Source organism: Thalassophryne amazonica, chromosome 8 (genome assembly GCF_902500255.1).
Source record: "Thalassophryne amazonica chromosome 8, fThaAma1.1, whole genome shotgun sequence".
Lineage (NCBI taxonomy): Eukaryota > Metazoa > Chordata > Actinopteri > Batrachoidiformes > Batrachoididae > Thalassophryne > Thalassophryne amazonica.
This window is the reverse complement of record NC_047110.1, coordinates 102,821,043-102,836,397: the sequence shown is the minus strand read 5'-3', so window position 1 is coordinate 102,836,397 and position 15,355 is coordinate 102,821,043. Positions and strand designations below refer to the sequence as shown.

General features: G+C 42.2%; 1 protein-coding gene across 1 annotated transcript in view; it reads left to right on the top strand.

Annotated features, from left to right (window-relative positions):
- Window positions 1–3,517, top strand: part of immp2l (inner mitochondrial membrane peptidase subunit 2) — a 355,846-nt gene extending 352,329 nt beyond the window's left edge. The window contains exon 6 of the mRNA XM_034177128.1: window positions 2,912–3,517. Within this exon, the coding sequence (XP_034033019.1) occupies window positions 2,912–3,034 (123 nt within the window). The 3' untranslated portion in view covers window positions 3,035–3,517. The remainder of the gene's footprint in view (window positions 1–2,911) is intronic.
- Window positions 3,518–15,355: the final 11,838 nt, after the last annotated feature.

The window sequence follows — 15,355 nt, the reverse complement described above, 5'->3', positions numbered from 1 at the left end:
AGATTGATCATACTTAAGATCGAAGCATTAATTAATGGTAGGGCTTCCTTGAGCAGCCTGGTAGGAATGGGGTCTAAAAGACATGTTGATGGTTTGGAGGAAGTAACTAATGAAAATAACTCAGACAGAACAATCGGAGAGAAAGAGTCTAACCAAATACCAGCATCACTGAAAGCAGCCAAAGAGAACGATATGTCTATGGGATGGTTATGAGTCATTTTTTCTCTAATAGTTAAAATTTTATTAGCAAAGAAAGTCATGAAGTCATTACTAGTTAAAGTTAAAGGAATACTCAGCTCAATAGAGCTCTGACTCTTTGTCAGCCTGGCTACAGTGCTGAAAAGAAACCTGGGGTTCTTATTTTCTTCAATTAGTGATGAGTAGTAAGATGTCCTAGCTTTACGGAGGGCTTTTTTATAGAGCAACAGACTCTTTTTCCAGGCTAAGTGAAGATCTTCTAAATTAGTGAGACACCATTTCCTCTCCAACTTACGGGTTATCTGCTTTAAGCTGCGAGTTTGTGAGTTATACCACGGAGTCAGGCACTTCTGATGTAAGGCTCTCTTTTTCAGAGGAGCTACAGCATCCAAAGTTGTCCTCAATGAGGATATAAAACTATTGACGAGATAATCTATCTCACTCACAGAGTTTAGGTAGCTACTCTGCCCTGTGTTGGTATATGGCATTGGAGAACATAAAGAAGGAATCATATCCTTAAACCTAGTTACAGCGCTTTCTGAAAGACTTCTACTGTAATGAAACTTATTTCCCACTGCTGGTCAGAGTAAATGTTATTAAGAAATGATCAGACAGAAGGGGGTTTTCAGGGAATACTGTTAAGTCTTCAATTTCCATACCATAAGTCAGAACAAGATCTAAGGTATGATTATTGGCCTCTCTTCATTGGCTTCCTGTTAATTCTAGAATAGAATTTAAAATTCTTCTTCTTACTTATAAGGTTTTGAATAATCAGGTCCCATCTTATCTTAGGGACCTTGTAGTACCATATCACCCCAATAGAGCGCTTCGCTCTCAGACTGCAGGCTTACTTGTAGTTCCTAGGGTTTGTAAGAGTAGAATGGGAGGCAGAGCCTTCAGCTTTCAGGCTCCTCTCCTGTGGAACCAGCTCCCAATTTGGATCAGGGAGACAGACACCCTCTCTACTTTTAAGATTAGGCTTAAAACTTTCCTTTTTGCTAAAGCTTATAGTTAGGGCTGGATCAGGTGACCCTGAACCATCCCTTAGTTATGCTGCTATAGACGTAGACTGCTGGGGGGTTCCCATGATGCACTGTTTCTTTCTCTTTTTGCTCTGTATGCACCACTCTGCATTTAATCATTAGTGATCGATCTCTGCTCCCCTCCACAGCATGTCTTTTTCCTGGTTCTCTCCCTCAGCCCCAACCAGTCCCAGCAGAAGACTGCCCCTCCCTGAGCCTGGTTCTGCTGGAGGTTTCTTCCTGTTAAAAGGGAGTTTTTCCTTCCCACTGTAGCCAAGTGCTTGCTCACAGGGGGTCGTTTTGACCGTTGGGGTTTTACATAATTATTGTATGGCCTTGCCTTACAATATAAAGCGCCTTGGGGCAACTGTTTGTTGTGATTTGGCGCTATATAAAAAAATTGATTGATTTATTGATTGATTGATTAAAGTGGTGGGTGGACTCATTTACATTTTGAGCAAAGCCAATCGAGTCTAACAATAGATTAAATGCAGTGTTGAGGCTGTCATTCTCAGCATCTGTGTGGATGTTAAAATCGCCCACTATAATTATCTTATCTGAGCTAAGCACTAAGTCAGACAAAAGGTCCGAAAATTCACAGAGAAACTCACAGTAACGCCCAGGTGGACGATAGATAACAAATAAAACTGGTTTTTGGGACTTCCAATTTGGATGGACAAGACTAAGAGTCAAGCTTTCAAATGAATTAAAGCTCTGTCTGGGTTTTTGATTAATTAATAAGCTGGAGTGGAAGATTGCTGCTAATCCTCCACCTCGGCCCGTGCTACGAGCGTTCTGGCAGTTAGTGTGACTCGGGGGTGTTGACTCATTTAAACTAACATATTCATCCTGCTGTAACCAGGTTTCTGTAAGGCAGAATAAATCAATATGTTGATCAATTATTATATCATTTACTAACAGGGACTTAGAAGAGAGAGATCTAATGTTTAATAGACCACATTTAACTGTTTTAGTCTGTGGTGCAGTTGAAGGTGCTATATTATTTTTTCTTTTTGAATTTTTATGCTTAAATAGATTTTTGCTGGTTATTGGTGGTCTGGGAGCAGGCACCGTCTCTACGGGGATGGGGTAATGAGGGGATGGCAGGGGGAGAGAAGCTGCAGAGAGGTGTGTAAGACTACAACTCTGCTTCCTGGTCCCAACCCTGGATAGTCACGGTTTGGAGGATTTAAGAAAATTGGCGAGATTTCTAGAAATGAGAGCTGCTCCATCCAAAGTGGGATGGATGCCGTCTCTCCTAACAAGACCGGGTTTTCCCCAGAAGCTTTGCCAATTATCTATGAAGCCCACCTCATTTTTTGGACACCACTCAGACAGCCAGCAATTCAGGGAGAACATGCGGCTAAACATGTCACTCCCGGTCCGATTGGGGAGGGGCCCAGAGAAAACTACAGAGTCTAACATTGCCCGACTACTGAACCTTCGGACTACTGAACCTTCGGACTACTGAACCTTCGAACTACTGAACCTTTAGGCTACTGAACCTTTAGCCTACTGACCCTTCGGACTAGTGAACCTTCAGACTACTGACCCTTCGGACTTGAACTAGTGAACCTTTGAACTAGTGAATCCTTGAACTAGTGAACCTTCGAACTAGTGAACCCTTCCCCTATAACATCCTTCAATAACAGCAAACCCTCAGTGTTGATGGAAAGGGTTTTTTTTCCCAGGTGTCCTTAGGGCTGCTTCACGGTCGAGCTTCCCACATCATCTGGCCCCCGAGTCGATGGCAGAGAATCAGACCGGCGCTCCCGCCGAACCGAGGGCCGATATACATGGAAGAAGCAGACTGATGACCAGAGATCAGCACACGTTCTATGTCCAGTAACGTTATCGTCGGTGAAGCGACAAGCCACAGAACTCTGAAGGACTGAATCGTCAGACGTTCTGCAGAACTCACACGCTGCAGTCTGCAGCTCCTGGCATCAGATTCTGACGTCTGCACTCACCTGCTCAATCCCAGTTTCTCACTGTACTATAACCTTAACCCTCCATTGAAGCTGAACGAAATCTGTAATGGAGCTTTTTACATGTCTCCGGCCTCAATGCTAATAACTCAGCGTCTGTTCACATTACGCTCATTAAATCTCTGTTTCAAATCATTTCATGGTTTCGGTGCATAAAATGCTTCATGAAAATAAGACTTGATTTCTTGTATTAGTTTACCTTGTTCGTAAGAATGCTTTTGTAACAAGAAAATTGTTGGAAGTACAAATACGTAAAGTCCACATGGTTGATGTCTGACTGAAAAAAAACTGGCTGTAAAAGTTATGATTTAGTTTTTATATTAAGAATAAATATGCAAGAATGGATGCATATTAACACATTAAATGATGTTTACCACACAAAACATGAAATCTGTCTGGTTCATACTGTCTGGAGTGAGGTAGAAGTCAAAGTAAGTGTAAGGATTACTCTGAGGTTTTTATAAATGCATTTTCTACTTTTCATTTTATAGATCGTCTCAACTTTTTCCTGATTTGGCAAGGCATTAATGCCACTGTTCCAGTTGTAACACGTTAATCACACATCCCGGCCTTCACGATCCTTCAAGTGCTCTGCAAGAAGAAGCGCACACTTAGCCTCTTGCATCATTTAGGTGATCTGAATTCTTAATTAAACGGGAACCACACATGTGCCAGCTGACTTCTGCCGAGCTCTCCAACAGCTGCACCGCTCTTTCTTTTAAGAGGCACATCGCTGATTTGGATAAATCAAACTGAGGGGAGCACTTGTGGTAAATTCTGCAGAATGGAGCTCTCAGATGTAGCTGTGGTGCTAACAGCTGTGTCACAGCGACCTCGCCGTCCTCCTCCATCACTTAGCATGCAGAGTCTCCCAGTAACGGTGCAGAAATGATCACCCGCTGCGTCCAAACTGTATTAAATCTTTGCAGAGCGATTTTATGATGAAAGGATGTGGAAGTGGTAAATCTGCAGACAAAAGTATCATTCCCCCCACCACATATGAATGTAATGTTCATCCTCAAGGACGGCGCACCTCGTTGTGACTGCATTACTGCATGTCTTACCGTTGCTTTATGTCCTACGAGTCGATATTAGGCTGACAGATTTCCCAGCCACACCTCAGCCTAAAGACAATGACACCTTAAAAGCAGCACGAGACGATCACTGCAGCGTGATGATTGAAACCAGTCGTTAGAGGGTGAAAATTTATCCTCATATCAGCATCACATGGCCATGCATATTACAACAGTTTGCTCCATTACTGCCCTGCACCGCCTTTTTTTTTTTTTTCTGGATCCCTAATGAAATCGACGCACCTATCTATAAATGTTGCACGGCCCATTTGACCGTTTGATTGCTTTGCACTTGCTGCCATCTTGACCAGTTTGAAATGCAATTATGCTAATGGTGCAGCGTGCAGGGTCAGTCCCGCGCTTTGGGGCCCTCGGCTGTGAATAGCCGAGGCCTGGAGCCTTGTGGATGAAGGATGTATCATCCAGTTCTGTAACAGATGTTAAACGGTGCTCGGCTGCGAGGGGAATTAACCTTCGTGGGTCCGAGGTCACCCGCTGAGCTGTACGGAGGAAACGGCACAGACTGTCCGTAAGTCCAAATTGATTCAGTGATGACAACGCTGCACACACAGCCTGGGCGTGCACACTGGGAACAAGCAAAGACAGCAAATTGGGAACAAAGAAACATCAAGCAGTTCAGACTCAGCGGGGGGGCATCTGCACAACCATCAATAATTTAATTTTAGAAAGTTTGTCTTTTATTATTTTTTAAAGGGTGAGTTTTCATGTCATTTATGCATCGTGACTCAAAGTGAGTCACATATAATTACCATGCATGGGTTCTCTCCAGGTGCTCTGGTTTCCTCCCACATCCAAAGACACGCCGGTTAGGTGGATTGGAAACTTTAAATTGTCCGTAGGTGTTGTGTTGTGTTTGTGGCCCTCTGACAGACTGGCGTCCTGTCCACAGTGTACCCCGCCTCATGCTCTATGACTGCTGGGATAGGTTCCAGCCCCCCACGACCCTTAATTGGACTAAGCGGTTGAAGATGAGTGTGTGTGTGTGTGTGTGTGTATTCATCACTTTGCCAAATGAGGAAGCCACACTGATGACCTTTACAGATCTGAATGGTTGACGTTATTACTTTGGTAATGACAGTAATTACTCAGCATTTGTGCAACGTTTTAAAAGTAAAGCAACAATGAGATATGCTTTTGTTCACCAATTACGACTTATTATTCAGACTAACTCAGCCAACTGCTTGCAAATTAGCGAAACATCCACAGGAAGATGAAAACCATAAATTACTGCTCGCTTTCATTTCGGCTGCCGACTTTTTAACGATGCAAGTTTTGTAATTGTATTTCTGAGAGAAAAGTTAAAAGACCATTTGTGGAAATGAGGTAAAAAGTTGTTGAATCTGTTTTTGTTCAGTGGGGCTGCTGCCACTGCGACCTGTGAACGTCCTACTAGTCCTAGGGTCCACTAGTCATAGGGTGCACTAGTCATAGTATTAAGGAAAGCATATTGAAGTTGTTTACATTTTTGGTAGGTTACACGTTGCACTAATGTAGGTTATGTAATGTTACAAAAGTGTGACAATTTAAAAAAATTATGGTATTTTATATTATGGTATTTAATTATGGTAAAGCATTATTTGATGATTTTAAATTCAACAGATTCATAGACAGCAGTACAATTAAAGGTGATTAATGGTGTATGTCAGCAGAATCATATGTTTTATTTTTGTAAATTGAACAAAGCTGGATCTGGTTTGTTAGCTATTTGAAAGTATTACATTCATTTGTGAACTTTAAAATCAGTTTGGGGTTGTAATATACACCATCAAATAATATAAAGAGGTTAGGACCCTGGGACCACTGGACCCTAGGACTAGTGGACCCTCCCCCTCTGACCCATTGTCATATAAGCAGGTGAAATTGGAGGGACAGTTTTGGCTTATAATTGTACTGCTTTGTCAAAAAAATACATTTAAAGCTACAGTGTGTAAGATTTGGTGTCATCTAGTGGTGAGGCTGCAGATTGCATTATGTCATCACAGAGCATGATTTTGTTGCCTTTCATATTTTCGCTTCTTTGGCAACGGATATTCATGCTCCCTCGCCTTCTTTCAATTCAATTTATTTTCATTTATATAGTGCCAAATCACAACAAAGTTGCCTCAAGGTGCTTCACACAAGTAAAGTCTAACCTTACCAACCCCTAGAGCAAGCACACAGGTGACAGTGGTATGGAAAAACTCCCTCTGATGATTTGAGGGAAGAAACCTCAAGCAGACCAGACTCAAACTCTTACAATAAACTGTTTGATCCTCCATTTCACAAAAATTAGGGTTCTCAAACTGGTTAGCCAACCAGTAGACTGTTGGGACTTTTGGGGGCAATCTGAATCTGCATCGTTTTTTCCTCCCCTCAGTCTCCCAGCCACGCCGCAAAATATGAAAGCTGGAGTCAGTATGTCCTGTTCGGACTACTGTAATCAGCATGGCGACCTCCATGAGGGGACCTGCTCCTGTGTAGCTATGAAGGGTTCATTCTACACTCATGAAAACACATTGAGTTGTTGTTCCAGGTAATTACCCACTAAATAACAAATGGTCATAAATGCTAAATTCCATTTCTGATCAGAAACATTCCTAAATCCTGCACACTGTAGCTTTAATTAAAAATATAGCATGCAATGCTAAAGTATTCTCAGCAGTATGAGTATGTAATCAATGAAAGTGAGTAGAAAGAATGTGACCTTTTGACAGTTTAAAATATGTCAAGCTTAGCCATCTCTTAAGTTGTGCAAGGTCTGTGTCCCAAGAATGCTCCCTGTAAATTTGAAGACCCTGGCAGTAACAGGACTGGAGTTATTCTGAGCACAGACAGACGGACGGACGCAACGTCTTCACAATACCTTATGGCCATATTTTGGCCTCTGGTAAAAATAAAACTGTCTACTTACATATTAAATTACAGCCATTAAATGGCTTTGTTTGTTTATAACATCAGTGAACGCGAGTTGTATTTGTGGGCAGTTTGTCATGAGATAAACATACATTTCTGTTTTGTTCCATAAAGTGTTATTTCTCCTGAATTCAAAACTAGATCATCACCACTCTTAATGAATTTATTCCACTGCTCACGATACAGGTTTTTGTGAAAATCGACACCTTCACCTTTTGAGTATTTCTAACAAACTGAAGAAAGTTACCTCCTTTGAAAATGTAATTTAATGCTGTATTTCACACCAGTTTATTCTTGTAGGCAAAACAAAAGCCAGGTGTCAATAAACAGATGTAATTTGGATGCAATCCAGAGTAACGTCCCTCCTTTTACCAAACTTAATTCTGTGAACCAGCTGTCAATTTTCTATCACATGGTCGTCTTCTAACTCATGAGTGCTTAAAACGAGTGCTGCAGACAATTCATCCATCCACATTCTGCTCTACTACTGTAAACAGTGCATGTTTAATCCAATAACGACCAAAGAGCTCTTCGTGAATACATTTGGCTGTGAAAAGAAGAATGTTTATGATCCCTGGACATCATAAAATTGGCCTTTATTGGACCACTTTCAAGCGTCTCATAATATCATCATACTGTCAGTGTTACTATTCATTTGTTCATTTTCTGCTGCTTGTTCGGGTTGCGGTAGCAACAGTAAAAAAATTTCATCCCACACTTCCTTATCCTTGTCCATGTCCTCTTCATGGGGGATCCCAAGGTGTTCCCAAGTCATCTGAGAAATCTAATCCCTTCAGCATGTCCTGGGTCTTCCCCAGAGCCTCCTCCCAGGTGGACATACAGTAGTGTTCAGAATAATAGCAGTGCTATGTGACTAAAAAGATTAATCCAGGTTTTGAGTATATTTCTTATTGTTACATGGGAAACAAGGTACCAGTAGATTCAGTAGAGTCTCACAAATCCAACAAGACCAAGCATTCATGATATGCACACTCTTAAGGCTATGAAATTGGGCTATTAGTAAAACAAAACAAAACAAAAAAATAGAAAAGGGGTGTTCACAATAATAGTAGTGTGGCATTCAGTCAGTGAGTTTGTCAGTTTTGTGGAACAAACAGGTGTGAATCAGGTGTCGCCTATTTAAGGATGAAGCCAGCACCTGTTGAACATGCTTTTCTCTTTGAAAGCCTGAGGAAAATGGGACGTTCAAGACATTGTTCAGAAGAACAGCGTAGTTTGATTAAAAAGTTGATTGGAGAGGGGAAAACTTATAAGCAGGTGCAAAAAATTATAGGCTGTTCATCTACAATGATCTCCAATGCTTTAAAATGGACAAAAAAACCAGAGACGCGTGGAAGAAAACGGAAAACAACCATCAAAATAGATAGAAGAATAATCAGAATGGCAAAGGCTCACCCATTGATCAGCTCCAGGATGATCAAAGACAGTCTGGAGTTACCTGTAAGTGCTGTGACAGTTAGAAGACGCCTGTGTGAAGCTAATTTATTTGCAAGAATCCCCCACAAAGTCCCTCTGTTAAATAAAAGACATGTGCAGAAGAGGTTACAATTTGCCAAAGAACACATCAACTGGCCTAAAGAGAAATGGAGGAATATTTTGTGGACTGATGAGAGTAAAATTGTTCTTTTTGGATCCAAGGGCCGCAGACAGTTTGTGAGACGACCCCCAAACTCTGAATTCAAGCCACAGTTCACAGTGAAGACAGTGAAGCATGGTGGTGCAAGCATCATGATATGGGCATGTTTCTCCTACTATGGTGTTGGGACTATATATCGCATACCAGGTATCATGGATCAGTTTGGATATGTCAAAATAATTGAAGAGGTCATGTTGCCTTATGCTGAAGAGGAAATGGGTGTTTCAACAAGACAATGAACCCAAGCACACTAGTAAACGAGCAAAATCTTGGTTCCAAACCAACAAAATGAATGCCTTGCAGATGTGAAGAAATCATGAAAAACTGTGGTTATACAACTAAATACTAGTTTAGTGATTCACAGGATTGCTAAAAAAGCAGTTTGAACATAATAGTTTTGAGTTTGTAGCGTCAACAGCAGATGCTACTATTATTGTGAACACCCCCTTTTCTACTTTTTTTTTTACTAATAGCCCAATTTCATAGCCTTAAGAGTGTGCATATCATGAATGCTTGGTCTTGTTGGATTTGTGAGAATCTACTGAATCTACTGGTACCTTGTTTCCCATGTAACAATAAATATACTCAAAACCTGGATTAATCTTTTTAGTCACATAGCACTACTATTATTCTGAACACTACTGTACCTGAAAGACCTCTCAAGGGAGACATCCAGAAGGTATCCAGGATGTCTCCCTAGGGGATGCCAGATGCCCGAACCACTTCAACTGGCTCCTTGAAGTTTCTCCACCCGTCCCTGAGTGTAAGCCCAGATACCCTGCTGTGGAACCTGTTCGTATTAGCGAACTTGTATTTTTGGTCATTACCCAAAGCTCACGACCATAGGTAAAGATAGGAGCGTAAATCAACTGGTAAATCAAAAGCCGTACCTTCTGGTTCAGCTGTTTCTTCACCATGATGGTCTGATACAGTATCCACAGGACCTCAAACACACCCCCCAAACCATATGTCGATCTCATGCACCACCTTATCCAAACTTGTGAACAAGACACTTAAACTCCTCCACTTCTGTCCAAACTCTCCCCTAACCCAGAGGGAACAATCCGCCCTTTTCCGACAGAGGACCATGGACTCAGAATTGAAGGTGCCGAGCCTCCTCTCAGTCATGCTTCACCCCCCCCCCCCCCCCCCCCATGCCTTTACTCTTAGTGTTGAATTAAATTTCAGAGATCCATAACTGCACAGTGCTCACCTTGAATCAAAGCCTTCTAATGGCACACATGCTTCATAAACTATAATCTGCTGCACGATAAAGATGCCGAGCTCAGCCTCACATTTAAAACTATCATGTTCATCTGTGCTGTCTGGCTAATATTTGCTCTCAGAGTCTGTCACCCGAAAGGATGGTGTTTGGAGGGACAAGTCACTCGTGTCCCAGCAGAGGTTTTCTCTTTCTCAGAGAGGTGAAATCTGCTGAGGCATCTGTTGTCCTTGACTAAACTGTCAGGGGGACACAAAGCCTGTTCCAGGCCTGGCTGTTCTCATTTATCTGCCCTCAAGAGTGGACCGGTTCTAACGCCACCACACACTGGGACCTCATGTGAAACCACGTGGCTGTGACCTCCTGAGCACAGCCACTGGCTTCAACACTGTGACTGACCTCCACCACCTGCGGATGATTAATTAACACTAAATCCATGAGAATGAGCCCAAAGGTGTGCTGTTTGTGGCGCTCAGCCCGTGTAGCGCACCTCAGCTGAGCTGTAAAACAAACCATCACTGATCAGTAAATCATAAAACACCAGTTGCCTCATTGAAATAATTCATTTTGCAGAACACTCAGGCAGAATCATATTAACATCACTTGAATACTCGTGTGCAATATTATGAAACATTCTTTCTGCTTGTATATAGTGTCATCTATTCTACTGTACACATTGTTATTCCGCATAGAACTTGACTTCTGCATTTATAGCGCTTTTACATCTGCATCAGACACTCAAAGCGCTTTACAATAATGCCTCACATTCACCCCGATGTGAGGGTGCTCCCATACAAGGTGCTCACTACACACCGGGAGCAACTTGGGGATTAAGGACCTTGCCCAAGGGCCCTTAGTGATTTTCCAGTCAGGCTGGGATTTGAACCAAGGATCCTCTGGTTTCAAGCCCAACGCTTAACCACTAGACCATCACCTCCCCTTTCTTCTACTTTATTTTTGCATGCTTGCACTGCTGTTCTGTGACCGTTCCTGTGCTGCTGTGACATTGTCAGTTTCCCCGTCGTCGGACTATTAAAAGGTTATCTTATCTATTGATTTGCTCTGAAAATCGTGTGTGACGTACAGTGTGCATGATGCCTGCACATTCTCACTGCACATTTTTCAATAAATCCCACTTCGTGTGGAAAATGATGCACGCTCACATATATTTGATTTTATTTATTTATTTATATTTAATTTTTTGTGCATACACATTGTCAATAAATGAGGTTCCTGCTGTTACAGCGCTAAACACTCCCACTTTGCACTTTGGATGACGATGCAGCTTGTTGCTGACTGGCTGACAGGACCGCGTGCATCACTCAGTGCAAACGACGTGCTGTTTTATTTTGTCGCCTCTGCTTTGAACTGGCAAACACTTGGGAGCATGGCAGCTTCGCAATTATGTTTCCATGGCAATCCCATAATAGTCAATAAGCACAGCGTATTGGCAGTGTCATTAGTGTGTGATATGGATGCCATTAATGCCAGATGAGTCACCAGCTGGTAAGCGTGTGCATGTGTTTGGTACTTTTAAAAGTCATTTTCAGGCTTGGATGAAAAGATTAGAGTCTAACGGTGAAGGACTGATTTCAGGTCAGTGAAATGTGCTCTGCGATGTTAAATGGACTGCATTTATGGGTGATTCTTAGACTACGGGCACTTATTATGTCCTTTGATCATATTGTATGAAAAACAGAAAAAGGGGAAAGTTCACACTTTTATAGTTATCTTTACAATGAAAGTGTGTTAAGAAATTTGTTCTAGTAGTCTATGATGACTTTTTCACCTTTTTTCAGCATCATTATATGCAAATATTGCCGTTTTGTGCTTGTCCCACACCCAGACTTTTGATCTTCAATGATAAAAATGAATGGTAAAGAAACGTTTTTTCTAATGTTTTAAAATATCTCTGAATAAAATATCAATAAAATAATCAAAACATAATTGGGGTATTCAGTGTCATACAACTGTTGTGATTTTTTTAAACAAAATGTAGTCCCACACTATTACCGTAATTTCCACCACAACACCTTAATGTCCCTTTAAACAGTTTGTATGAAAGATTGTTTGGGTAGTTTCTGTGGAGATAAACAGTGACATCAGAGCACATGTATATAGCGCCAAATCACAACAAACAGTTGCCCCAAGGCGCTTTATATTGTAAGGCAATGGTGTGGTGGAAATTACATTTACAAGGCCAATAGTGGCCGTAGTTAAAGAATCACCCTTATATAGCGCTTTTCCATCTGCATTTACAATTATGCCTCACATTCACCCCGATGTCAGGGTGCTGCCATACAAGGTGCTCACTACACACCGGGAGCAATAGAGGATTAAAGGCCTTGCTCAAGGGCCCTGAGTGATTTTCCAGTCAGGCGGGGATTTGAACCCATGATCTTCTGGACTCAAGCCCAACACCTTAACCACTAGACCATCACCTCCCCTGATGATGCAGACTCTTCAGGTGACTGACTGATCTGATTTGTTCTGACACTTTGAATGGTGGAGGTTAGTGAATATTTCATGAAATCGATGCAGGTGATCATTGGCTATCTGAGTTTGAACAGATAAATTCCGGTGCAGATCCACGCTGATGCAGTGCTTTTCTTTTGTAGCTGTGAAAAGGTGGACAGTGGAATGAAAGAAGAGGAGAGAAAGCCGTGAAGATGAACCCAAGTTGAGGTGACCTTGGATGAGAGTCCATTAATTCTCCAAAGATCTGAGCTTCATCCACTCAGTCAAGGTCGGTAAACTTTTCCTCACCACCAAAAGTATTTAAGCCTCCGGTCTAATCGGCCCGACCCAACATCCAGTCCACGCAAACCAGAGCCAGATCACATCCCTGGTGATAGACAGTTTTACTGGCAAACAGAGTTTCTGCCTCCTTCCTGCACAGCACTCAATGATTATGATTTGACATCATTTGTGATTTTCCATTTTCTTCTACAGTTACAACCGGGTATTTCGCGATCCAGTCAAAAATCATATCAGGTCCGATCAGTTAATATCAGCTTTATTAAACACAAGTCTTACCCTGGTTCATCTGAGGTCCATTTCGTAAGTCCTGGCGAGCTCCCAAGCAACCTCACTTAAACCTCCAGCTGCATTTCAAGATCATATTTATGCTCTGCTTCACTTCATACACTCAACAAAAATATAAACGCAACACTTTTGGTTTTGCTCCCATTTTGTATGAGATGAACTCAAAGATCTAAAACTTTTTCCACATATACAATATTACCATTTCTCTCAAATATTGTTCACAAACCAGTCTGAATCTGTGATAGTGAGCACTTCTCCTTTGTTGAGATAATCCATCCCACCTCACAGGTGTGCCATATCAAGATGCTGATTAGACACCATGATTAGTGCACAGGTGTGCCTTAGACTGCCCACAATAAAAGGCCACTCTGAAAGGTGCAGTTTTATCACACAGCACAATGCCACAGATGTCGCAAGAATTGAGGGAGCGTGCAATTGGCATGCTGACAGCAGGAATGTCAACCAGAACTGTTGCTCGTGTATTGAATGTTCATTTCTCTACCATAAGCCGTCTCCAAAGGCGTTTCAGAGAATTTGCCAGTACATCCAACCAGCCTCACAACCGCAGACCACGTGTAACCACACCAGCCCAGGACCTCCACATCCAGCATGTTCACCTCCAAGATCATCTGAGACCATCCACTCGGACAGCTGCTGGAACAATCGGTTTTCATAACCAAAGAATTTCTGCACAAACTGTCAGAAACTGTCTCAGGGAAGCTCATCTGCATGCTCGTCATCCTCATCGGGGTCTCGACCTGACTCCAGTTCGTCGTTGTAACCGATTTGAGTGGGCAAATGCTCACATTTGCTGCCATTTGGCACGTTGGAGAGGTGTTCTCTTCACGGATGATGCGAAGGAGATGTGTTGCACTGCATGAGGCAAATGGTGGTCACACCAGATACTGACTGGTATCCCCCCCAATAAAACAAAACTGCACCTTTCAGAGTGGCCTTTTATTGTGGGCAGTCTAAGGCACACCTGTGCACTAATCATGGTGTCTAATCAGCATCTTGATATGGCACACCTGTGAGGTGGGATGGATTATCTCAGCAAAGGAGAAGTGCTCAATATCACAGATTTAGACTGGTTTGTGCACAGTATTTGAGGGAAATGGTGATATTGTGTATGTGGAAAAAGTTTTAGATCGTTGAGTTAATCTCATACAAAATGGGAGCAAAACCAAAAGTGTTGCGTTTATATTTTTGTTGAGTATATATGCACCATGATCATTTTTCTCAGATGTCACTTCCTTCCTCGAAGTTTCCTTTAATTAGTTTATCCAGTTTGTATTTATGCTCTGGTTCACTTCCTATGTGCACTATGTTCATTTTTCTCAGAGGTCACTTCCTTCCTTGTAGTTTCCTTTTATTAGTTTATCCAGTTTTGTGTTCTTCTACTGCATTCTCCTCTCTCCTCTCATGCATTTATTTCCTCTAGGCTGGACTATTGTAATTCATTATTATCAGGTTGTCCTAAAAGTTCCCTGAAAAGCCTTCAGTTAATTCAAAATGCTGCAGCTAGAGTACTGACAGGGACTAGAAGGAGAGAGCATATTTCACCCATATTGGCCTCTCTTCATTGGCTCCCTGTTAATTCCAGAATAGAATTTAAAATTCTTTTTCTTACTTATAAGGTTTTGAATAATCAGGTCCCATCTTATCTTAGGGACCTCATAGTACCATATCACCCCAATAGAGCGCTTCCCTCTCAGACTGCAGGCTTACTTGTAGTTCCTAGGGTTTGTAAGAGTAGAATGGGAGGCAGAGCCTTCAGCTTTCGGGCTCCTCTCCTGTGGAACCAGCTCCCAATTCGGATTAGGGAGACAGACACCCTCTGTACTTTTAAGATTAATCTTAAAACTTTCCTTTTTGCTAAAGCTTATAGTTAGGGCTGGATCAGGTGACCCTGAACCATCCCTTAGTTATGCTGCTATAGACTTAGACTGCTTGTTGTGTGGGCCGCCAGAAGAGGAGGTACTGCTGGCCCACCACCAGAGGGCGCCCTGCCTGAAGTGCGGGCTTCAGGCACGAGAGGGCGCTGCCGCCATGGACACAGCCGGGGGTGACAGCTGTCGCTCATTACCTCTTGACAGCTGTCACCCATCTACTCAACATCATCTCACTCCATAAAGACCAGACGTCATCTCCACCTCGTTGCCGAGATATCATACTTCATAGGAGGTAATATCCTCAGCCTTTGTGGAAATATTGAGAATCTGTTTATTGTGAGTGTT